Source organism: Phyllobates terribilis, unplaced genomic scaffold (genome assembly GCF_046119375.1).
Source record: "Phyllobates terribilis strain yellow unplaced genomic scaffold, ASM4611937v1 Scaffold_2__4_contigs__length_985480577, whole genome shotgun sequence".
Lineage (NCBI taxonomy): Eukaryota > Metazoa > Chordata > Amphibia > Anura > Dendrobatidae > Phyllobates > Phyllobates terribilis.
Genome location: NW_027362762.1, coordinates 530,480,193 through 530,506,682, shown reverse-complemented (window position 1 = coordinate 530,506,682; position 26,490 = coordinate 530,480,193). Strand labels below are relative to the sequence as shown.

Here is a 26,490-nt window from a genome sequence, read left to right as displayed (position 1 = left end):
TAGCTGTGTACTTACAATTGCTTATTTTGCCTTTCTAAACGGACTAGCCAAATCCTTCTAAGCTCAATGTAGAAACAGAAAGTCAATTTTCCCTGTATGAGGCAAGAGTCACTGCATATTATATAGCACGGTTTACTTACAATTTCTCATATTGCCTTTCTACCCAGCTATTCGCTTTTCCATGTGGAAACAGGAAGTCTCGTGCCTGCATTTATCATTCCCCTTATCAACTCCTGACCCAGCAGCTTCTTCTTCCCCCTGCCATGGACTTTTGCAGTGACTTATGGCTCATACAGGGAAAAGAGACTTCCTGTGTCTACATAGAGCTTAAAATGATTCAGCTAGTCAGTTTTTAATCACATGATGTCAAAGACCTAATGGAAAAGAGAATAATTAACTGGGTAGAAAGGCAAAATAAGCAATTGTAAGTGCACAGAGCTTTTTAACATAATTGCAATATATTAAAGAGGATAAAAACTTTGATGCGAGTGCTTCTTTATTAAACAAAAAAAGTGAAATTGTTTTTTATTTCAATTTTCCACCCAGAAAAGGTAAAAAAAAGGCATTAACCAAGCTATATGTACACCAAAAATGGGATGTAAAAATAAAAGAAACTGCGGAGTCACAAAGGCCAAAACAGGAAGCAGGGGAAAGTGATTAAGGCTTTCTGTATTCTAGACAACCTTTTTAATGAAGGCCTATGTTAATTTTGTATTGCAGTGGTGTCTTTGATAATTAATCATTCATGAATGGCAACTTCTGTTTGGAAACAGGAAAGAAAGTATGTACTTTAAACAATAGGAATCTGAAGTTACTACCCAATGATGGCACTGAAGAAAAATAGTTTTTATTCAAACTGAAAAATTATGAATTAAAAAAAGAACCCAAAAACAATAAACCGAGAAAACATTGAGAAAAACACTTGACACAAGCACAAAAATTTAAATAAGCGAGTTACAGCTTTTCTTTTTTTTTTTTTTTTTTTTTAAAAGTCATCTGTTAACAGACACTGCTCTTTTTTTTTACCAAGAAAATCTAACAAGATGCCCTGATAAAAGGAAGCTAATGGGTGCATTGGTAGTGTCAGGTCAGTCTGCTAACAGGTGCTCTTTAAATAACAAAAAGACTCTTTATTAAAATCTCCACAATATTTTAGGGTAATATTTTCCAGAAATCAACTTTAATACTCAACAGTTGTGTGGTTAACAATAAAGGGTTTTCCTAGACAGATATTGATGGCATATTGTTAAGATCACTAACATAAAGTGGCAGCTCCTCTAGGTCTTCTCTTTAGAGAGCATGTTTGGCCCTGTGATGCCAACGCCTAATATGAGGCAATGTTACATTTATAGCAGTTTAATATGAAATGCTATAAATGTTTGGTTGGTGGTTTTTCAATGACCTGAAACAATGAGGCATTGGCCATTACAGGCCATCGTTTTCCACTCTGTATGGGACACGTCAAGATTGACAGATTTGCTGGAAGCTTTTTCTCATCTCCTGTAGGGTTCAGTGGACATTAAATGAGCAAAGCAAAATGCCATGAATGGTAATGGTAGGAGCACCCCTTAAAAGTACACAAAACATTACTCTACTAACTTTTGTCACACTGAAGAGGTTTGAATTTCTGAAATATAAAACATTAACATAAGGTGCAGAGTGCAACTCTGTTTAATAAAGAGAACCAGAAAAATGTCAAGGGTCTGTAAGGGAGGCTAATCGGGATCGTTGTTTAGGAGAAGAGTTAACTGATGAGGATTCATCTTCTGTGTCATCTGTGGGGACAACTTCTGCAGCAAGGGCATCATCTTCATTATCTTCTCTGCACAGAGTCACACCATCCGGAATTTCCGTTTCACTGCTGCTGCTCCGATCGTCATGGCTAATCTCTATGCTCTGACTGCGGCTTTTTTTACCATTTCTTTCTACCTCTTTGTGACTTCTGCTTCTTTCTTTGCTTTGAATGTATCCATCCTCGTCGCTGCCATTTCTCTCTGATTCATTGCTCAGACTCCTGTCTCTGCTTCTTTTGCTATGTTTCTCTCTTCTATCTCTGCTCTGGCTTCTGTCCCTACTCTTTATATCCCTGTTGCTACCTCTATCCCGCCTATCCTTGCTTCTGCTTTTGTCCCTATCTTTTGTTTTATTACTGTCCATTTTTTCCTTACTGTGACTTCTCTGTCTATCATTGCTGATACTTCTTTCCCTTTTAACAAGCTCCTTTCCTGGACTGCTTTCTTGACTACCATTCTCTTCATTCTCACTAATTTGATCTTGTCTTCCCTTGCTAACACTCCGTTCACTTCTTTTGAAGACCCTTTCCTCACTAGGACTCCTGCTTTCTCTTTCCTTGCTTCGACTTGTGCTCCTCTTTTGTTCTGTACTAGGGCTTTTGCTAGTTCTATTCTTTCTCGATTTGCTGAGGCTCCTGCTCCTATTTTTGCTCCTTTTTACTTGATCTTCACTGTAGCTGTGACTTTCTTCCCTCTTCCTTACACTTCTGCTACTCATGCTTCGGTCTTTAGTTTGACTCCTGCTATCCCTCCTACCCTTGCTTGCACTTCTGCTTTGTCTCCTGTCTCTGCTGCGACTCCTGCTTCTCCGGGGTTGTCGCTTGCTTCTACTACGTGATCTGTAAATTAAGGGGAAATTAATGTAAAGTATAGAGATTAGTGCAGTCACAACTCAAATCAACAAAATAAATGCAACTCTCTCACTAACCTTAATCTAGGCGTTGGACGTGAAGATGTAACAATACTTCGTAAAACATTATGCTAGTCATAAAGCTCATGTTATGCCGCATGAGCTCAAAGTAAGTAAGAAACACTTGAAGGGGTATTCCCAGCTCCAAAATGCTATCCCAATATGTAGTAGGTGTAATATTCTTAGCAAATACCTCCAATTAAAAAGACGTAGTTACTTACCGTTAACGGGATTTTGTCTGAGCCCATGACAGCACCACGATGAGAGGGGATCCGCCCTTCAAGGACAGGAAACCTACAGATAAAAAGGGCGGTACCTCTCCCCGCATAAGTTGTTTACAGAGCACGAGAGGACCTCAAGGTTACTGCAACAAAAAAACATCATAACTGTCATGCTTCTCAAAAATACCCTGTGACTAAAACAAAATTACCAAATAAGTGTGCTCACCACATGTGCAGGGAGGGAATATAGGGGTGCTGTCATGGGCTCTGAGAAATCCCGTTACCGGTAACTAACTACGTCTTTCTCCCTCCCCCATGACAGCACCCTGGAGAGAATTACAGAGAATTGTACACTAGGGAGGGCCCACCACTTCCAGAACCCTTCTCCCAAAGGTGAGATCAAGGGAAGAGGCTAGGTCCAGCCGATAATGTTTGAAGAAAGTAGAAGGGGATGACCATGTTGCAGCTTTACATATCTGCTCTATGGAGACGCCCGCTTTTTCTGCCCAGGAGGTTGCCATTGCCCTTGTTGAGTGAGCTTTTAATCCCTCCGGTACAGCTTCCCCGCTTGATGAGTATGCTAGGGAAATGGCGTCTCTTATCCACCTCGCCAGTGAGCCTTTCGAGGCTTTTAGCCCCTTACGAGGTCCCTGAAAATTGGATCAGACATCTTGTGTCTGAAGTATGGAGGTCCTTTTCCCCTTTGTTTTTGGGATTGGAGCAAAAGGAAGGAAGGTTGACGACTTGGGATCTATGAAATCGAGAAGCCATCTTGGGTAAATAGGCTGGGTCAGGTATGAGAATTACTTTATCTTCCAGGATCTGTGTAAAGGGCAGCCCTGCAGACAGGGCCTGGATATCACTAACTCTGTGGGCTGATGTTAATGCCACCAAAAGTGATGTCTTGAGAGATAGAATTTTTAGCAACGCGCAGTCTAAGGGTTCGAAGGAGGGCTTGGTTAAAGCCATAAGAACTAAATTTAAGTCTCAAGGTGATAATTTTTGACTAGCGATGGGTCTGGACCAGGACAAAGCTTTTATGAACCTGGCTATCCGTCGGTTCCCGGCTAAATCACAATTATACAGTGCGCCCAATGCTGCGACTTGGACCTTCAGGGTGTTAGTAGCTAAACCTTGCTCTAATACTTTCTGTAGGAATTCTAGGATGGTCGGCAGTGGAGCCTTTCCCACTACGCTGGAGCCTGAAAAGGACAGCAACTTCCTCCAAGTTTTCCCATAGAGCTTGGTAGTAACCAGTTTCCTACTCTGGAGTAGGGTGGAAATTAGATTGGGGGAAAAACCTCTATCTTTTAGGACAGTCCTTTCAAATTCCAAGCCGTCATATGCAAGTTTGAAATTTGAGGATGACACACCAGCCCCTGGGAGAGAAGGTCTAGGATTTCCGGAAGCACCCAAGGGTTGGTGATGGACATCCTCCTTAGCCAGGAAAACCACGTCCTCTTTGTCCAAAAGGGGGCAATCAGTATTACCCTTGCCCTGTCCTCCCGGATATTTCTCAGAACTGCAAGTATCAAGACCATTGGGGGAAAGGCATAAGCTAGATTCTGATCCCATGGGATCATGAAGGCATCCAGTGTGAGGGGATTCCCTTCTGGGTCTATCGAGCAGAATGTTTCTACCTTCTTGTTCCGGTTGTTGGCGAACAAATCTATGATAGGAAGGCCCCACTTTTGTACAATTTGATTGAAAATGGACTGCTTCTGCCACTTCTATTATACTGTATATTGGACAAGTTTGAGTAGTATACTTTTTTTTTTTTCTTTCCCTCTCACATGTATACCCGACTTTACCTTTTCATTAGTCGTGATTGCCACACGGACTCTTTCCACGAACTTTCCCCGTAATAAAAGAAGTAGAATCCACCGTGTGTTGGGTTCTTTCTGGAGGACTTTGGAGCAGGGTATTGTTTATTTTATCCTGTTTCTGTTGTTTTTCTTTTATAACAAGATATTGTTATTGTTAAGTCTGCTTATTGTAATATCTTATTGAACGTTACAGATAAGTGCACATTTACCCATTTTGTAACATTTTTGAGGTACATATTGAGGACCCTTTTTCTACACCAATTAAGAACCTTCAATAGTTCCCATGAGTTTCAATTTCATATCATACAATGTGAGAGGTCTTAACAGCCCTAATAAAAGGTTTATCTTATGGAGAGAAATTAATGACTCTCACACTGATTTACCGTATTTTTCGGACTATAAGGCTGTGTGCCCACGATGCGTTTTTAAGCGTTTCCGCAGCGGCAATTCCGCTGCAGAAACGCTTAAAAAACACTTGGTAGAAGGCCTGCCATGTTCCCCAATGATAATCCGCATGTGCTGTGCACATGCTGAGTAAATTTCCTCTGCGGATTATCATTGTGGAAAAATACGCAGCACTACCAATTATTTTGCGGAAGCGCGGCATTTTCACCGCCATTGGCTTGCATTGGAACGCATGGAATCCGCATCACTGCATCTGTACATGCGGATTCCATGCATTTCAATGTGCGGATGGTACCCAGGTTTGGAGAAGAGGAGACTCTTTTCGTACCTGTAAAAAAAAGAATAAAATAAAAAATGTACATTATACTTACCTTCTGATGGCCCCCGGTGTCTTTGTCTTGGCTTGCCGGCAGATCGCGGAGGACTCAAGGACCTGCCATGATGTCATTTAGTCATGTGACGGGTCACGCGACCGCTGACGTCGGCGGTCCTTTAGTGTACCGCGAGCAGCCGGCAAGCCAAGACGCATCGGATAAAGACACCAGGGGCCATCAGAAAGTAAGCATAATATTTATTTTTTATCATTCTTTTGGTCACACTATCGGAAGGTAAGTATAGATTTTTTATTTTTAAACATTCTCTCGGTCACACTATATAAATCCATGCTGTTTACATGGATTTATATAGTGTGACCAAGTTGACCAGCACTTTCCAAGTGATGCTAAAATCGCTTGGAAAGCGCTTGTCAACCCGCATGCGGAAATGCAAGTGAAGAACGCTTCACATCCGCTTGTGCCTGGCAGGAAAAACGCATGTACAATCCGCATGCGTTTTTTTCTGCCAAGGGAGATGCAGAAACGCTCAGGAAAAATCGGGAGCATTTCCGCATCGTGGGCACATAGCCTAAGACGCACTTTTTTCCTTCAAAATTTTGGAGGAAAGTGGTGGGTGCGTCTTATAGTCCGAATACTATCTCCCTGTATATACTGTGGCTCTGCGTGGTAAGAGGTCTGGGGGAGCAGCAGCAGGGGATCAGCGGGGCATAGGAGGCAGCAGCCTACTGCTGCAGCCTGCGCTGTGCCCGCTACTAAAGAAAATTAATATTCCCTGCTCCCCACGCTCATGGATCTCTTTCACGGAGATCACTTACTAATCTGACACACTCAGGGGTACTGGTTTTGGAGGAGGAACTACATCTGCTGCAGGCTTTCCTCTGCTGGTTGGAGACTTGACAACGCTGGAATCTTTGCTGTGCTTGGTGGACTTTGCAGAATGCCCACTTCCATTGATGCCACGATCACGATGAAGGGAGACGTCATGCTACCTTGCGTCCTGCTGCCTCAGTTTCTGCTGCGGTGGATCCGGATCTGGGCTCTGCTCCTCAAGCCAGGCCTAGAAACAGTCTTTGTCTTCTATCTTCAGGTACCGCTACAAACTGAAGGTTTCCCGTCAAGGACAGGAAACCAACTGATGCGGGAGAGAAGTACCGCCCTTTTTATCTGTAGGTTTCCTGTCCTTGAAGGGCGGATCCCCTCTCTCCGTGGAGCAGTCATGAGGGAGAGAGAAATGTAGTATAGCGCTTATGATTATCAATGACGCTTACCCCATGTGCAGGGCATTGCCATAGCTTCAATATCTATGGTTACGACCACTAACTAGGGCTGTGGAGTCGGTAAGCCAAACTTCCGACTCCTCAATTTCACTGACTTCAGACTCCACAGCACTGTCTCATTACTGAGCATGTAGATAAAGTGCAGCACAGATTCATCTCAACTAAACGCCTAAAACCTTAGATCAGGAATAGAACAGACATTTATAGAACATTTCATAACTTTCCCAAATTCTTATGAAAATATTTACAGCACATCCAGCATTGTACTACTGTACCCAAGTTATTATATATTTTAGGAGTCGGAGTCTGTCCATTTTATACCAACTCCAACAAAATGGACACCTGAGGACTGACTCTACAGCCCTGCTAACAATAAACTGTGACTATATGAGCGGTCATAACCATGGATACCTAATCTACTGCAATGCCCTGCACATGAGGTAAGCGACATTGCTAATTAGAAGAACTATACTACATCTCTAATTGGAGGTAATTGCCAATATTATTATTATTACACCTACTATACATTGGGATAGGATCTTGAAGATGAGAATACCCCTTTAAGTGTTTGTTAGGTTTTTGGCCAACCCTCCTCCCTGCTTATGGTGACAGTAGCAGTGTGTTAGAAGCGGTTTCGGACGTTCAGCTTTACAGCGCCTTCCTTGGAGGTATTAAACAGAGTAGCTTTTCCCTGCTGAGGCTATTTCTAAATTCCTCTTGCAAACACAGATTTGCTTGTGAAACATCATGGCGATCCAACCTTGCAGTAGTACTAACATGCTAATACAACTCATAGCAATACCTTGATTTAGAGCGGCTGCTTTTCCATGATCGAGATCTGAAATTTGACCTAAAAAAGAAAACAGGGTAAATGCAGTATCTTAAATTTCACATGTGTAAGGGGAAAACTATTAGTCATACCAGACCTGTATAATTCATCAATCTGAAGCAATAGTGTAGGGGGAAAATGGTTGGTGACAACAATACTGCACCCTAAAAACACCTGGAGACTCATTTGCCAGGTAGATCAGTTATTTGTGGAGAATTCAGCTCTTTGGGGGGCTGAAGTGGCATTGTGATTGTGTTAGGTAGAATGAGCGGCGCTGAAGCGTTTCAGAGTCAAGCATACCTGAGATCATACAGCCAGTGTCTGATACACGCTGCTCATGGATCAAGAAACAAGTATCAGCTGTCAGGTTCATTATAATATTAGGCCGATCATATATTATGCATGACCGAATGAAACTCACACTATAGTCTAATGTTGAATTGTTTTATTGATGTTGTATTTCAAAAATTGGATAAAATAAAACATTAAAAAAAAAAAAAAGAAAAGCTTATTTTCACCGCTAAACACGTTGACAGTGTCACTTTGAAAATATATTGCTTTACTTATCTTGTGCTGAGCTGGTGTTAAAGGGAACCTGTCACCAGGAAAATGCAGTCCAATCTGCAGGCACCATGTTATGGAGTGGGGGGGCTGAGTAGATTGATCTATAGATTTGTTAGAAAAGCGTCAGTATAACCTGTGTATTAATCATTTCATCCTCTGCTCTTTCTGGGATTATTGGTCCCATCAGTGAGTCCTGTATGCACTCTTCTATACAGGAAGCTGTCAGTTACTGACAGGACCGCCCCATGGACCAAAAATACCAGAATGAGCAGCGGATTAAATGATTAATACATACGTTATACTGGATCTTTTCTCACAAAACTATAGATCATTCTATTAAGCCCCCCACCCTATAACATGGTGCCTGCAGATTGGACTGCATTTGGATGGTGAAATGTTCCCTTTAATGTATCCTAGTCTAGACCTTGAGCACCTATCACTTCTATGAACCTATATGTTTTGCTTTATTTCAGAAACTGTTAACCCTATAAATATAAACACTTCTTTTCTAAATATAACATTTCAAGAAATGTAAAAATAAATCATACACATTTAAATATTAAACATTTTTCTAAATACCTTTAGATAGCAAAAAGGTCTGCTTTATGTACTGCATTCTGTCAGGATTACAAGATGGCAACTTCCAGGACACGCAGTAGAACAGACGCACGAGACAAAAGCAGTAAAACTGTCAGACTGAGGTGAACGTCCATTCTAAAGAAAGGGGTTTATCTTCTCCTTTAGTCCACTCCGCTCAGTGTCCTGTCAGGGTGACTGAGGTAAACGTCCATTCTAAAGAAAGGGGTTTATCTTCTCCTTTAGTCCACTCCGCTCAGTGTCCTGTCAGGGTGACTGAGGTAAACGTTCATTCTAAAGAAAGGGGTTTATCTTCTCCTTTAGTCCACTCCGCTCAGTGTCCTGTCAGGGTGACGGAGGTGAACGTTCATTCTAAAGAAAGGGGTTTATCTTCTCCTTTAGTCCACTCCGCTCAGTGTCCTGTCAGGGTGACTGAGGTAAACGTTCATTCTAAAGAAAGGGGTTTATCTTTTCCTTTAGTCCACTCCGCTCAGTGTCCTGTCAGGGTGACTGAGGTAAACGTTCATTCTAAAGAAAGGGGTTTATCTTCTCCTTTAGTCCACTCCGCTCAGTGTCCTGTCAGGGTGACGGAGGTGAACGTTCATTCTAAAGAAAGGGGTTTATCTTCTCCTTTAGTCCACTCCGCTCAGTGTCCTGTCAGGGTGACTGAGGTAAACGTTCATTCTAAAGAAAGGGGTTTATCTTCTCCTTTAGTCCACTCCGCTCAGTGTCCTGTCAGGGTGACTGAGGTGAATGTTCATTCTAAAGAAAGGGGTTTATCTTCTCCTTTAGTCCACTCCGCTCAGTGTCCTGTCAGGGTGACTGAGGTAAACGTTCATTCTAAAGAAAGGGGTTTATCTTCTCCTTTAGTCCACTCCGCTCAGTGTCCTGTCAGGGTGACTGAGGTGAATGTTCATTCTAAAGAAAGGGGTTTATCTTCTCCTTTAGTCCACTCCGCTCAGTGTCCTGTCAGGGTGACTGAACAGAGAATTGTGCTTTCACAATGCCAGCCCGGACGCTGATCTGACATGACCTCTGTCACATGCTTCACACAGCCCATCCTGAAATCTAGGATGGCTGTGATTGATGGTAGCTGCCATCTTGGAATCCTGACAGAGTGCAGTAGATAAAGCATACCTTTTGCTATATAAAGGGTATTTAGAAAAATGTTTAATATTTAACTGTGCATTATTTAGTTTAGCACATCTCCCCTTTATCCCCTTAACGACTGCCGATACGCATTAAAGCGGCAGTCATTAAGGGGCCTCATTCCCTCATTGCTGTTTCTAAAACAGCAAATCGGGAAAAAGGCTGTAGCACCCCCCCAGAGTCGGAAATTCTCTGTGGTCTCAGCTACCACTGGTAGCTGAGACCCTGGAGAACATAATCAGGGCTGGTATTTCCGGTCCCCAATCACATAATCGCCGTTATTCAGTGAATAAATGCAATCATGGAAAAAAAAAAAAAAGTGTGACCGCGTTACAATGATTTCTCTCTCTTCTGACATAATATACATGTCAGAGGAGAGAGAAATGAAGCCCCCCCGGTACCTCTGCCATGCCCCGGATCTCCTGATCCGTCCCTCCGTCATCTTCCAGTAAAAAAAAAAAAAAAAAAAAATGGCGGGCGCATGCTTAGTGCGCACACCGAGATCTGCCGGCCGGTACCCAGCAACAGTACGGAGTTTTCCCTATTGGTTCCTTTTGATCACTGTGATAAACCGCATCACAGTGATCAAAAGAAAAAGATAAGTCAAATCCCCCTTTAATCACCCCCTTAGTTAGATAAAAATTAAAAAATAAAAAATATATATTTTTTCATTCTTTGCAGTTGGGGTTAGGATTAAAGTTAGGGTTGTGTTTGGGGTTTTATTAGGGTTAAGTTCGGGTTTGAATCAGGGTTGTGATTTTCTCAAAGGTAAAGAAACAAAAAAATGATATGACGATATGACGACTAGTGTTGGGGCCAGGCTGCGTGGACACCATTGCTCTGTTGTGGTATGTACGTTTTTCTGACCAACTTAGCACTACGCGCTGTCACTTTAACAGTGCACTTTAACCATTTTACCTCTTGACTTATTTATCTTTACCATCTACCTCTGCTCATGGCTTTGATGCAATATGCACTGGCACTTTGACAGCACACTGGCACTTTGACAGCACACTGGCACTTTGACAGCACACTGGCACTTTATTCATTATCTGTTTGACCATATCTCAGCTTATATTTCTGTACCTGGTACCATCAATTTGTCCTTCTTTGATAACTATCTGCCATTCATTTTATCTTAGACTTTTTATAGAACGTCAGGCATTGCCCTGCTGTATAATTTCCTTTGTGGGACAGTTAGGTATTATATTGTACTGTGTGCTCTGTGACATACTTTTGGATCTCACTTTCTGTATAGGCAACTGGTATCTGTGGATGTATTTTCTGTGCTGCCATGTAGTTTGGAGCATTTTCTCCAATCTCTTATTTCTCTACCATAACCCACACTGTGATATATTTATCATTTGTCCTCAGCCATTTTTTTTCCCACAAGTTGTTTACATTCTTTTTGGATTCTCTTGGTATACTCAATTAAAATGAATTTTATTGATTATAATGTTATTGTGTAGTCTTCTGTAGGCATTTATTGACTAGTGTTGAGCTCAAGCACTCGCTACTTGAGATTGCATCGGGTCCGCCAAGTATTGCGGGTGCTCAAGTGACATGCTCGAGTCCCCGCTCCACGTTTCGTGGCTGTTATACAGCCAAAAAAAAACACACCTACCATACATGGGCAATCCTCAAATGTTTATTTTTTGGTTGTCTGATAGCGGCGAAACATGCGGGGCGGGGACTCAAACATCTCACTCGAGCACCCGCAATACTCGGTGTATACCCGATGCAAACTCAAGTAGCGCGCTCTTGTGCCCAACACTAATGACAACTTATTCAATATGATGACCTAATGTTATCAAATTCTGTGTTGTACCTCTGGGTTCAAAATGCTCACTACACCCCTTGATAAAATTCTTGGGGTGTGGGGAGTCTAGTTTCCAAAATGGGGTCACTTGTGGGGGGTTTCCACTATTTAGGCACATCAGGGGCTCTCCAAACGTGACATGGCGTCCGCTCTCGATTCCAGTCAATTTTGTGTTCAAAAAGTCACACAGTGCTCCTTCCCTTCTGAACTCTGCCGGGCGCCCAAACAGTGCATTTTCCCCACATATGGGGTATCGGTGTACTCAGGAGAAATTGCACAACAAATTTTGTGGTCCACTTTCTCTCGTTACCCTTGTGAAAATAGAAAAATGGGGTATGAAGTACATTTTTTTGAGAAAAAAGTTAAATGTTCCTTTTTTTCCTTCCACGTTGTTTCAGTTCCTGTGAAGCACGTGAAGGGTTAATAAACTTCTTGAATGTGGTTTTGAGCACCTTGAGCGGTGCAGTTTTTAGAATGGTGTCACTTTTGGGTATTTTCTGTCATATAGATCCCTAAAAGTCCCTTCAAATGTGATGTGGTCCCTAAAAAATGGTTTCAGAAATTTTGTTGGAAAAAATGAGAAATCGCTGATCAACTTTTAACTCATATCTTCCTAACAAAAAAAAAAATGTTGCAGAAATTGTGCTGATGTAAAGTAGACATGTGGGAAATGTTATTTATTAACTATTTTGTGTGACTTATCTCTCTGATTTAAGGGCATAAGAATTCAAAGTTTAAAAATGGCTACATTTTCAAAACTTTTTGCTAAATTTTTTAGTTTTTTTTACAAATAAACGTAAGTCATATCAAAGAAATTTTACCACTACCATGAAGTACAATATGTCACAACAAAAACAATCTCAGGATCAGTGGGATCCGTTGAAGCGTTCGAGAGTAATTACCTCATAAAGTGACAGTGGTCAGAATTGTAAAAATTGGCCTGGTCATTAACGTGCAAACAGCCTTCGGGGGTAAAGGGGTTAAGGACATAATTGGCTCCATCACTAAGGGGTTAAGTAAGAAAAAATCAAGCATTTTATACAGAAAAGTCAAAAGTTTTTCCAGGTGCTGAAACCCCACCAATAGATAAAACAAAGAAGCAGAAGCCAAATACTGCATGTCAGAGTCAGACTTATATCGTTAACAATCTGTGATGTACATTTTCATTGAAGCCCATTCTATACAGGGCAGATGCTCGCTTTGTTACACAGTCAGCATCTGCCACTAACAGCAATGACCGGAGTCAATTCTGATCGCTTTTATCCATTTTAATGCTGCTGTCTATCAATGACAGCGGCATTTAAATGTCCATGTGGCCTCCCATCGGCCCTCCATAACTCATTCGAAGCAAATCTGATGGGTTATCATGGCAGTCAGGGGACTACGTGAGTGTTCCCCATGGCTGCCATCGTAGTTTTCCTGTGAGGCACAGTATATAATGTGACCGGTCAAATGATCGCGGGTTCAAGTATCCTTAAGAGCACTAAACAAATTAATAAAAAAAAATAAAAATAGAAAAATATATACATTACGGTATATGCAATGGTGTGAAAAAGTGTTTGCCTCCTTCCTGATTAATTATTCTTTTACATGTTTGTCACACTTAAATGTTTCAGATCACAAAACAAATTTAAAGGGAACCTGTCACGTCCTAGTTACGATCATCTCTGCCCCCATTGGTTTGTTAGTGATGCAATGTGCATCACAAGCAAGCTGTTTTCATGAAAATCGGTGGTAGTATAATGATTTTATAACATTTTATATACTTTGTAACTTAAATAGGACCAGCCTGACAAAGTGAAGTAGACCAAAAGATCCTCTAAAGCTAGACATCATGTTGCGATCCAAAGAAATTCAGGAACAAACAAGAAAAAGTAATTGAGATCTATCAGTCTGGAAAAGGTTATAAAGCCATTTCTAAAGCTTTGGGGCTCAAGGGAACCACAGTGAGAGCCATTATCTACAAATAGCAAAAAAGCAACTGTTTGTAATGGTTATGAAATGCAAAAAGTTGTGGTCCGCGGCCACACGATGATAAGAGACATTAGAATGAATCATTTTTAAGTCTTGAGCGCTGTTTATTAGTTGTAGGATCTAGACATTAGTTAGCGTGGAAATTAGCTAGTGCCAGATCTAGTGGGATTAGGATGATTGTTGATGCGATTACCTAGTAAAAATTGAAAGCAGATAGAATCAGTGTGAATGCCAGCTAACAGATACCAACAATGACAAGCTAGCCCATAATAAGTAAACAGTATGAGTGATAACATCAGCCAATAGTACAAATGATATAAGCTAGCTCTACATCAAATGGTGGATCCCTATTCCAAGTGGCTATAATATATATATATATATATATATATATATATATATATATATATATATATATACATACATACATATACACATACACACACATATATACACACATACATACATATCACCTCCGCTGGTGTGTTAGTAATTTCAATTTGCAATATTGAGGCAATATTGGGAGCCCAGGACTGCTAAAGTACATACAGTAGTGTTCAAAATAATAGTTGTCCAATATGACTAGCCAGATTAATCACTGTTTTTGGTATAAATTATATTACCACATGTCAAACAATTTACTAGTTGGTGCAGTAGATACTAAGAAAAGCAACAGACTCCGCATTCATGATCTGCATGTTTTTGAGTCAGTGTATTTCAATAATTAATTGAAAGGGGGGTGTGTTCAAAATAATAGCAGTGTGGAGTTCAATCATTCTGTGAAGAAACAGGTGTGAATCAGGTGGCCCTTATTTGAGGGTGAAGCCAGCACATGTTGTACATGCATGATAGGCTGTTCAGCTAAAATGATCTCCAATGCTTTAAAATGGAAAGCAAAACCAGACAATGGATCGAAGAATAGCCAGAATGGCAAAGGCTCAGCCAATGATCAGCTCCAGATCAAAGCCATTCTCCCGTTACCTGTGAGTACTGTGACAGTTGTGAAGCTAATCTCTTAGCAAGAAGTCCCCGCAAAGTCCTACTGTTAAAAAAACGACATGTACTGAAGCAGATACAATTTGCCAAAGAACACATCAACTGACCTAAAGAGAAATGGAGAAACATTTTGTGGACTGATGAAAGTAAAATAGTTCTTTTTGGTTCCAAGGGCCGCAGACAGCTCGTCAGATGACCCCCAAACTCTGCATTCAAGCCACAGTACACTCTGAAGACAGTGAAGTATGGTGGTGCAAGCATCATGATATGGGCACGTTTCTCTTACTATGGTGCCAGACATATTTACCACATACCAGGGATCATGAACCAGTTTGCAGATATTAAAATACTTGAAGAGGTTATGCCCTTGAAATGGGTGTTTCAAAAATACAACTACCTTAAACACACCAGTAAACGTGCAAAATCTTGGTTCTAGTCCAACAAAATTGAGGTTATGGAGTGGCCATCTCAATCCCCGGACCTTAATCCGATAGAACACTTGTGGGGTGACATCAAAAATGCAGTTTCTGAGGCAAAGTCAACAAATGCCAGAAAATTGTGGGATGTAGTCAAAGCATCCTGGGATGGGATAACAGTTGACAGGTGCCAGAATTTGGTTGACTCTATGCAACATAGATGTTAAGCAGTTCAAAAAAAATGTTCATATACAACTAAATATCAGGTTAGTGATTCACAGAAATTCTAAATCCTCAAAAAAAAAAAGAGCGTACATATTGTGAGTTTGTAAAGAAATGCAGACACTGCTATTTTTTTTTTGAACAGCCCATTGTTCATTTTTTATTTTCTGTAAAGTATTAATCTTTTCTCTTCTCTCTAATAATCTTAAAACTTGTGTATATTTCTCTTCATGTTTTGAATTAGAAAACAGGGTGCAATGTTCCCAATGCATGGAAATAAAAACAGGCAGGCCTAACTTGCCTCAATTAAGGTCAGCGTTCATGACTCCACCATAAGAAAGAGACTGGGCAAACATGGCACGCATGGCGGCGTTCCAAGATGAAAACCACTGCTGAGAATAAAGAACATAAAAGGTTCATCTCCGTTTTTGCCAGAAAAAATCTTGATGATCGCCAAGACGTTTGGAAGAATACTCTTTGGACGGATGAGACAAAAGTAAAAATTTTTGGAAGGTGTATGTCCCATTACATATGATGTAGAAGTAACACAGCATTTCAGAAAAGGAACATCATACCATCAGTAAAATATGGTGGTGGTAGTGTGATGGTCTGGGGCTGTTTTGCTGCCTCAGGATCTGGAAGACTCGCTGTAGTAAATGGAACCATGAATTCTGCTGTCTACCAAAAAATCCTGAAGGAGCATGTCCGGCCATTTGTTCGTGACCTCAAGCCGAAGCGCACTTGGGTTATGCAACAGGACAATGATCCATAACACACCAGCAAATCCACCTCTGAATGGCTTAAGAAAAACAAAATTAAGACTTTGGAGTGGCCTAATCAAAGTCCTGGCCTTAAATCCGCTTGAGATACTGTGGCATGACCTTAAAAAGGTGGTTCATGCTCGGAAAGCCTCCAGAGTGGCTGAATTACAACAATTTGTAAAGATAACTGGGCCAAAGTTCCTCCAGAGCGTTGTAAAAGACTCATTGCCAGTTATTGCAAACAACTGATTGCAGTTGTTGCTGCTAAGGGAGCCCAACCAGTAGATTGTAAGCTCTTACGAGCAGGGTTGTAATTTTTCCTGTAATTATTGTATTATTTTTAGCTATGCTACTTATGACTGTTGTATATGAACCTGTGAATTGTTAAGCGCTGCGGAAAATGTTGGTGCTATATAAAGACTATTATTATTATTATTAGGTTTAGGTGGCAATCACTTTTTTCCACAGGGCCCTGTAGGTTTGGATTTCTTTTTCCCTTAATAAAGACCTTAATTTAAAAACTGCATTTTGTGTTTACTTGTGTTATCTTTGTGTAATATTTAAATTTGTTTTGTGAAGGGGGCAAACACTTATTCACACCACTGTATATAAAAGAACAACATATGAACTTTTAAATCTCCCCTTCACTCCCCAATAACAAAGAAAAAAAAAACATATTTGGTATTATGTCCCTTAAAGTCTGATCTATCAAAATATAAAATTATTTAAACTGTATATTAAAAGAAAAAAAAACAATAAGAAGTGGTCAAAATGTTGCATGTACCCCAAATTTGTATCAATAAAAATGTCAGATGTGTGTGCAAAAAATGAGCCCTCAGAGTTCAATCGACAGAAAATGAATATACGTGTCTTAGATGGCATCGCCATTATCGTACTGACCTGGAGATTCATATTGCCATTTCATTTTTACCATAGAATGAATGCCGTAAGAACAAAACCCAGAAGACAATGGCAGAATTGCATTTTTTTTCACCCTGCTGAATTTGTTCCCTATTTTACAGTACATTATATGGTAAATTGAGTAATGTCATTCAAAACTACAACTCGTCCAGCAAAAAAAATAAAATAAACGTACACTCATATGGCTATGTTGATGGGAAAATAAAAAGTGTTACGGCTCTTGAAAAAACAGGAGGCAAAAGACAAAAGTGCAAAATCACCAGGTTTGGAAACGGATACTGGAAGGTTTATGAACCCCCTTTTCTTTGGGCTCACAGAAGCTTAATGCGTACCCGTCAGCAGGATTGTGCTTTAGTAAACTACATACACTGTCAGATGGACGCCATTACACGGAGTAAAATGATACCCTTGATGATGAAATCCATCCAGTGGTTCTTTTATAAATATTTAGTTTCAGTTCTGCTATAATGATATGCATGTGCTCTGGCGCTCAGCTTCTGTATTCATGTATTCCTATCTCTGGCCTCTGACAGGTCGCTGTGTTTTCAGTGACCTGCCTACTATTTTAAATATTGCCTATGTAATTTCTCAGCCCATATGAACTTTACATGTCCCAACATGGCACCATTTTGCTTTGGAAAAAGAATGTGGGTGCAGCAATATGGCGCCCGCGTGTGCGCGGTAGCATCTTGGCAATCGAGAAATGCTACTGCGCAAGCGTGGGTGGTGGGAGCCATATTGCTGCAGGCAAGTTTCTTTTTCCTGTAGCAAAATGGTGCCCGCGCGTGCGCAGTAGCATCTATCGCTTGCTGATGGTACTGCGCACGCGCCGATGCCATTTTGCTGCAAGAAGAAGAAACTTGCCTGCAGCAATATGGCTCCCGCGTTTGCGCAGTAGCAGCTCTTGGCAACCAAAAGATGCTACTGCGCGGGTGGCCATGTTGGGACATGTAGAGTTCAAATGGGCAGAGAAATTACATAGGCAATATTTTAAATATCAGGCAGGTCACTGAAAACACAGGGACTTGTCAGAGGCCAGAGATAGGAATACATGAATACAGAAGCAGAGCGCCAGAGCACATGCATATCATTATGGCAGAACTGAAACTAAATATTATAAAAGAACCACTGGATGGATTTAGTCATCAAAGGTATCATTTTACACAGTGTAATGACGCCCACCTGACAGTGTATGTGGTTTACTAAGCACAATCCTGCTGACAGGTGTGCTTTAAAAAGTAAATTTGCCTTGCTCTGAAAGCTTGAGAATAACTTTTCTGGCTAGCCAGAAAATGATCGCTTGTGGGCTACTTTTATTTTATTTTTGGCATAAAAGTATTTCCAGAATCTCAGAAAAGAAAAGCTGAGTGCTTCTGCTCCTTTGCTTTAGAGATCAGTGTGAATCTGGGTGCTGAGACCCCAAAAATATTCGGAGTTGTCGATGATATGTCAAACTACATTTTTACTTCAGAATTCAGTCTATTTATTTTTTTGGATCAATTTAGAATCATCACAATCATTTAGCACATTTACCTCGAACGGCTGCGTGAAGAAGAGCGTCTGGCCCAGGACCCAGTCCTATCCTCCACAAGACGGATCTTTTTACCATTAATCTCTTTGCCATCCAATCTTTCGAGTGCTCTCTTCATGTCGGAGTATGAACGGAACTCTATAACTCCTTCATTAGGTCGCTGGTGGTGAGCATCAGAAAACGTGACCTCCCCCACTTGCCCCATAAAATCCTTGTAAAAGATGAATTGTTAAAAAAAAAACAAAAAAAAACACATCACTCAAAACTAAATAAATTACATGCAACATCTTTGTATGGTTAATCAGCATTTACAAAACATAAGTGTAAGGTGAGGTTTCACAGGATATTTATGAACTTGCTCATAGCCACCAATCTTCACCCATTTATTCCTAGCGTCACACTACATCCTTAATCCACAGTTCTTCCAACTGATCTTCTATTTACCAGGCTGTAGCAATAACATCACATACATCTCACATGACCGCTGCAGCCAATCATTTCTGAGCTGTATACAGCACCAGACTATTGAGACCAGTCTAAACCGGTGAGGAGAAGAAGGGTTTTAATGTCTGTAAAGTGCTTAAGAATTAATGGCGCTATATAAGTGAGTAAAGTAAATAAATTATACAATTTTTTAATCTTTTAATTCACAAATACATAAAAATATTTTAAGCATTTTAAGGTTAAAGCTATGAATATTTTCAGTGTACTCTTTACTAGCAGAAGACTCTAGTCTTCTGGTTTTAACACCATAGTAACAAAAAGGCAAATAAACCAGCCTAACAAGAATAGTAACTTATTTGCCTTAAGGGCTGAGCCAATTACTAACACCACAAAGCCAGTTCTACACACATCGTTGTGCAAATTAAACAATGCAAAGAACTAGATGGTTAGGGCTCATTCAGATGTCCATGCAAAACAGCCCAAGATCGGACTGCAAAGCATGGACTGGCTGCTGGTCTCCTGACCCAACAGTGACAGCTTCATAGAAAGTGCAGTCCGTGCATTAGTGGTCCGTGCTCGGACAGGATGGCACGGAAGTATGAGTGAGCCTATAGATGTACATCATTTATATACACATGATCACATAGCTGTACACACTGCATATACGTGACCACATAGCTAGTGGAACATAATGCATATACGTGACCACATAGCTAGTGGAACATAATGCATATACGTGACCACACAGCTAGTGGAACATAATGCATATACGTGACCACACAGCTAGTGGAACATAATGCATATACGTGACCACACAGCTAGTGGAACATAATGCATATACGTGACCACATAGCTAGTGGAACATAATGCATATACGTGACCACACAGCTAGTGGAACATAATGCATATACGTGACCACACAGCTAGTGGAACATAATCCATATACGTGACCACATAGCTAGTGGAACATAATGCATATACGTGACCACACAGCTAGTGGAACATAATGCATATACGTGACCACACAGCTAGTGGAACATAATGCATATACGTGACCACACAGCTAGTGGAACATAATGCATATACGTGACCACACAGCTAGTGGAACATAGTGCATATACGTGACCACACAGCTAGTGGAACATAATGCATATACGTGACCACACAGCTAGTGGAACATAATACATATACGTGACCACACAGCTAGTGGAACATAATGCATATACGTGACCACACAGCTAGTGGAACATAATGCATATACGTGACCACATAGCTAGTGGAACATAATGCATATACGTGACCACATAGCAAGTGGAACATAATGCATATACGTGACCACACAGCTAGTGGAACATAATGCATATACGTGACCACACAGCTAGTGGAACATAATGCATATACGTGACCACACAGCTAGTGGAACATAATGCATATACGTGACCACACAGCTAGTGGAACATAATGCATATACGTGACCACACAGCTAGTGGAACATAATGCATATACGTGACCACACAGCTAGTGGAACATAATGCATATACGTGACCACACAGCTAGTGGAACATAATGCATATACGTGACCACACAGCTAGTGGAACATAGTGCATATACGTGACCACACAGCTAGTGGAACATAATGCATATACGTGACCACACAGCTAGTGGAACATAATACATATACGTGACCACACAGCTAGTGGAACATAATGCATATACGTGACCACACAGCTAGTGGAACATAATGCATATACGTGACCACATAGCTAGTGGAACATAATGCATATACGTGACCACATAGCAAGTGGAACATAATGCATATACGTGACCACACAGCTAGTGGAACATAATGCATATACGTGACCACACAGCTAGTGGAACATAGTGCATATACGTGACCACACAGCTAGTGGAACATAATGCATATACGTGACCACACAGCTAGTGGAACATAGTGCATATACGTGACCACACAGCTAGTGGAACATAATGCATATACGTGACCACACAGCTAGTGGAACATAATGCATATACGTGACCACACAGCTAGTGGAACATAATGCATATACGTGACCACACAGCTAGTGGAACATAATGCATATACGTGACCACACAGCTAGTGGAACATAGTGCATATACGTGACCACATAGCTAGTGGAACATAATGCATATACGTGACCACATAGCTAGTGGAACATAATGCATATACGTGACCACACAGCTAGTGGAACATAATGCATATACGTGACCACATAGCTAGTGGAACATAATGCATATACGTGACCACATAGCTAGTGGAACATAATGCATATACGTGACCACATAGCTAGTGGAACCACATAGCTAGTGGAACATAATGCATATACGTGACCACATAGCTAGTGGAACATAATGCATATACGTGACCACATAGCTAGTGGAACATAATGCATATACGTGACCACATAGCTAGTGGAACATAATGCATATACGTGACCACACAGCTAGTGGAACATAGTGCATATACGTGACCACATAGCTAGTGGAACATAATGCATATACGTGACCACACAGCTAGTGGAACATAATGCATATACGTGACCACATAGCTAGTGGAACATAATGCATATACGTGACCACACAGCTAGTGGAACATAGTGCATATACGTGACCACACAGCTAGTGGAACATAATGCATATACGTGACCACACAGCTAGTGGAACATAATGCATATACGTGACCACACAGCTAGTGGAACATAATGCATATACGTGACCACATAGCTAGTGGAACATAATGCATATACGTGACCACACAGCTAGTGGAACATAATGCATATACGTGACCACACAGCTAGTGGAACATAATGCATATACGTGACCACACAGCTAGTGGAACATAGTGCATATACGTGACCACACAGCTAGTGGAACATAATGCATATACGTGACCACACAGCTAGTGGAACATAATACATATACGTGACCACACAGCTAGTGGAACATAATGCATATACGTGACCACACAGCTAGTGGAACATAATGCATATACGTGACCACATAGCTAGTGGAACATAATGCATATACGTGACCACATAGCAAGTGGAACATAATGCATATACGTGACCACACAGCTAGTGGAACATAATGCATATACGTGACCACACAGCTAGTGGAACATAGTGCATATACGTGACCACACAGCTAGTGGAACATAATGCATATACGTGACCACACAGCTAGTGGAACATAGTGCATATACGTGACCACACAGCTAGTGGAACATAATGCATATACGTGACCACACAGCTAGTGGAACATAATGCATATACGTGACCACACAGCTAGTGGAACATAATGCATATACGTGACCACACAGCTAGTGGAACATAATGCATATACGTGACCACACAGCTAGTGGAACATAGTGCATATACGTGACCACATAGCTAGTGGAACATAATGCATATACGTGACCACATAGCTAGTGGAACATAATGCATATACGTGACCACACAGCTAGTGGAACATAATGCATATACGTGACCACATAGCTAGTGGAACATAATGCATATACGTGACCACATAGCTAGTGGAACATAATGCATATACGTGACCACATAGCTAGTGGAACCACATAGCTAGTGGAACATAATGCATATACGTGACCACATAGCTAGTGGAACATAATGCATATACGTGACCACATAGCTAGTGGAACATAATGCATATACGTGACCACATAGCTAGTGGAACATAATGCATATACGTGACCACACAGCTAGTGGAACATAGTGCATATACGTGACCACATAGCTAGTGGAACATAATGCATATACGTGACCACACAGCTAGTGGAACATAATGCATATACGTGACCACATAGCTAGTGGAACATAATGCATATACGTGACCACACAGCTAGTGGAACATAGTGCATATACGTGACCACACAGCTAGTGGAACATAATGCATATACGTGACCACACAGCTAGTGGAACATAATGCATATACGTGACCACACAGCTAGTGGAACATAATGCATATACGTGACCACATAGCTAGTGGAACATAATGCATATACGTGACCACACAGCTAGTGGAACATAATGCATATACGTGACCACACAGCTAGTGGAACATAATGCATATACGTGACCACATAGCTAGTGGAACATAATCCATATACGTGACCACACAGCTAGTGGAACATAATGCATATACGTGACCACACAGCTAGTGGAACATAATGCATATACGTGACCACACAGCTAGTGGAACATAATGCATATACGTGACCACATAGCTAGTGGAACATAATGCATATACGTGACCACATAGCTAGTGGAACATAATGCATATACGTGACCACACAGCTAGTGGAACATAATGCATATACGTGACCACATAGCTAGTGGAACATAATGCATATACGTGACCACACAGCTAGTGGAACATAATGCATATACGTGACCACACAGCTAGTGGAACATAATGCATATACGTGACCACACAGCTAGTGGAACATAATGCATATACGTGACCACATAGCTAGTGGAACATAATGCATATACGTGACCACACAGCTAGTGGAACATAGTGCATATACGTGACCACATAGCTAGTGGAACATAATGCATATACGTGACCACACAGCTAGTGGAACATAATCCATATACGTGACCACATAGCTAGTGGAACATAATGCATATACGTGACCACATAGCTAGTGGAACATAATGCATATACGTGACCACATAGCTAGTGGAACATAATGCATATACGTGACCACACAGCTAGTGGAACATAATGCATATACGTGACCACACAGCTAGTGGAACATAATGCATATACGTGACCACACAGCTAGTGGAACATAATGCATATACGTGACCACATAGCTAGTGGAACATAATGCATATACGTGACCACACAGCTAGTGGAACATAATGCATATACGTGACCACATAGCTAGTGGAACATAATCCATATACGTGACCACATAGCTAGTGGAACATAATGCATATACGTGACCACATAGCTAGTGGAACATAATGCATATACGTGACCACATAGCTAGTGGAACATAATGCATATACGTGACCACACAGCTAGTGGAACATAATGCATATACGTGACCACACAGCTAGTGGAACATAATGCATATACGTGACCACACAGCTAGTGGAACATAATGCATATACGTGACCACATAGCTAGTGGAACATAATGCATATACGTGACCACACAGCTAGTGGAACATAGTGCATATACGTGACCACATAGCTAGTGGAACATAATGCATATACGTGACCACACAGCTAGTGGAACATAATCCATATACGTGACCACATAGCTAGTGGAACATAATGCATATACGTGACCACATAGCTAGTGGAACATAATGCATATACGTGACCACATAGCTAGTGGAACATAATGCATATACGTGACCACACAGCTAGTGGAACATAATGCATATACGTGACCACACAGCTAGTGGAACATAATGCATATACGTGACCACACAGCTAGTGGAACATAATGCATATACGTGACCACATAGCTAGTGGAACATAATGCATATACGTGACCACACAGCTAGTGGAACATAATGCATATACGTGACCACATAGCTAGTGGAACATAATCCATATACGTGACCACATAGCTAGTGGAACATAATGCATATACGTGACCACATAGCTAGTGGAACATAATGCATATACGTGACCACATAGCTAGTGGAACATAATGCATATACGTGACCACACAGCTAGTGGAACATAATGCATATACGTGACCACACAGCTAGTGGAACATAATGCATATACGTGACCACATAGCTAGTGGAACATAATGCATATACGTGACCACATAGCTAGTGGAACATAATGCATATACGTGACCACATAGCTAGTGGAACATAATGCATATACGTGACCACATAGCTAGTGGAACATAATGCATATACGTGACCACATAGCTAGTGGAACATAATGCATATACGTGACCACACAGCTAGTGGAACATAATGCATATACGTGACCACATAGCTAGTGATTCACAATGTATATATACAGGACCAGATAGCTAGTGGTACACAGTGCATATGTTAACAGATAACTTTATATTAGGGGTCTTGTAGAGACACTGTATTTCACTGTTCATAGTAAGCGGAGGTCGAGGCATGCACATTTTTCCTCCATTCATTGTCTATGCGAATGAGGGAGAAAGAGTGCTCTACTTCTTATAGCAATCCCATATGTATGGAGAGGAGTTGGACCTAGATGAGCTCTGCAGAACCCGTTCTCAGGATCACTGGGATCCCATTGGTTGGATCCCCTGTGATAAGTTAAAGGGTTGGTCTGAAGGTCCAATAATCTCCAATCTAAATCCCTATCTATTTAGTGCCATAATTTAAACTATTTTGTAATATGCTTGCATTAAAAATTCCCTACCGTTCCTGAACAGATATCGCATATTTTCCCCTACTTCTTGTGTGATGATACTTCGTTTGAGTATCCCAGTGGATTCTGGGATACTCAAATGTAGTGTCATAGGGGGGCAGAGCCTGAAGTCACTGTCACATCCTCTGCCCCTTCTGTGAAACATCATCATCAGTGATGCTCGTTTCAGCGACGTGGCTAGTCCCTTAGTGCTGTGCGCTCTGTTTTGCCTGCTCAGATCAGTAGTAATGAGCCATCAACAGAGCAGAGTCTAGCGCTGCCCCCACAAGTGACATCACCGGGGGGTGAACGCGGGGTATCCTGACAACGAGCACTGACAGTGCGTGCTGCTCTGTTGCCGCCTCATACGAATTTGCGCTGGCAACACAGAGCGCGCTGTAATTGTGCACATCGCACACTAACAGCGCGCAGGGACAGAGCAGGGACTAGCCCCGCCACTGAAACGAGAGTCACTGAGGATGCTTCATTTCAGGCAGGGTGCAGGGGCTGCGGCAATGACAGCAGCCTCTGCCCCCTTGAAGACGCTTTGCTTGAGCATCCCAGGATGCACTGGGATTGTCAACCGAAGCGTCATCACAAAGGAAGTAGGGAAAAAAAAGCAATAGCTGTTAGTCTAGTTGGCGAACAGTAAGGAACTTTTAATGCAAGTAGATTAGAAATTAGTTTATAATACGGCACTAAATAAATAGGGATTTAGATTAAAATCCCAATCTTGTAATTTAGGGAGAACATTATTTAATGCAAGTTTAAGTATAGAAGTGCCTTTACAGTCACAAAAAACCCCCCATACCTTTAAGTCTTGGCAGGTGCACCGCGTAGATAGATTTTCCACCCTCAGGCGATACATTGTGCGAACTGGAGGTCCAAACTTCTCACCGACATTTTTGCGATAGCCATAGCCATCTGAGGCACAAAGAGAAAGACAGTGGATTTGAATTTCTTAATAAAAACACAAAACAGTAAAAAGGCAGACATTGTCAGAAGTTAGAAATATATGCCAAGGCTGTTCGATTCCATTTTTTTAAAAAATATGCAATCAATGTCTTATATAACAGCTTAGCAAAGCTTTGAAAACTGT

The 26,490-nt window shown here is 41.2% G+C and overlaps 1 protein-coding gene across 2 annotated transcripts in view; it reads right to left on the bottom strand.

The window, feature by feature from the left end:
• Nucleotides 1-825: 825 nt before the first annotated feature.
• LOC141219317 (uncharacterized) overlaps nucleotides 826-26,490 on the bottom strand; it is a 68,744-nt gene continuing 43,079 nt past the window's right edge. Inside the window, exons 3-7 of one of the 2 annotated variants that reach the window (XM_073666083.1) lie at nucleotides 26,203-26,315; nucleotides 18,525-18,733; nucleotides 12,607-12,708; nucleotides 7,570-7,617; nucleotides 826-2,632 (exon numbers count right to left, since the gene is read on the bottom strand). In XM_073666083.1, the coding sequence (XP_073522184.1) occupies nucleotides 1,696-2,632; nucleotides 7,570-7,617; nucleotides 12,607-12,708; nucleotides 18,525-18,733; nucleotides 26,203-26,315 (1,409 nt within the window). In that variant the 3' untranslated portion in view covers nucleotides 826-1,695. The remainder of the gene's footprint in view (nucleotides 2,633-7,569; nucleotides 7,618-12,606; nucleotides 12,709-18,524; nucleotides 18,734-26,202; nucleotides 26,316-26,490) is intronic. The other variant, XM_073666089.1, reaches the window with a different exon arrangement.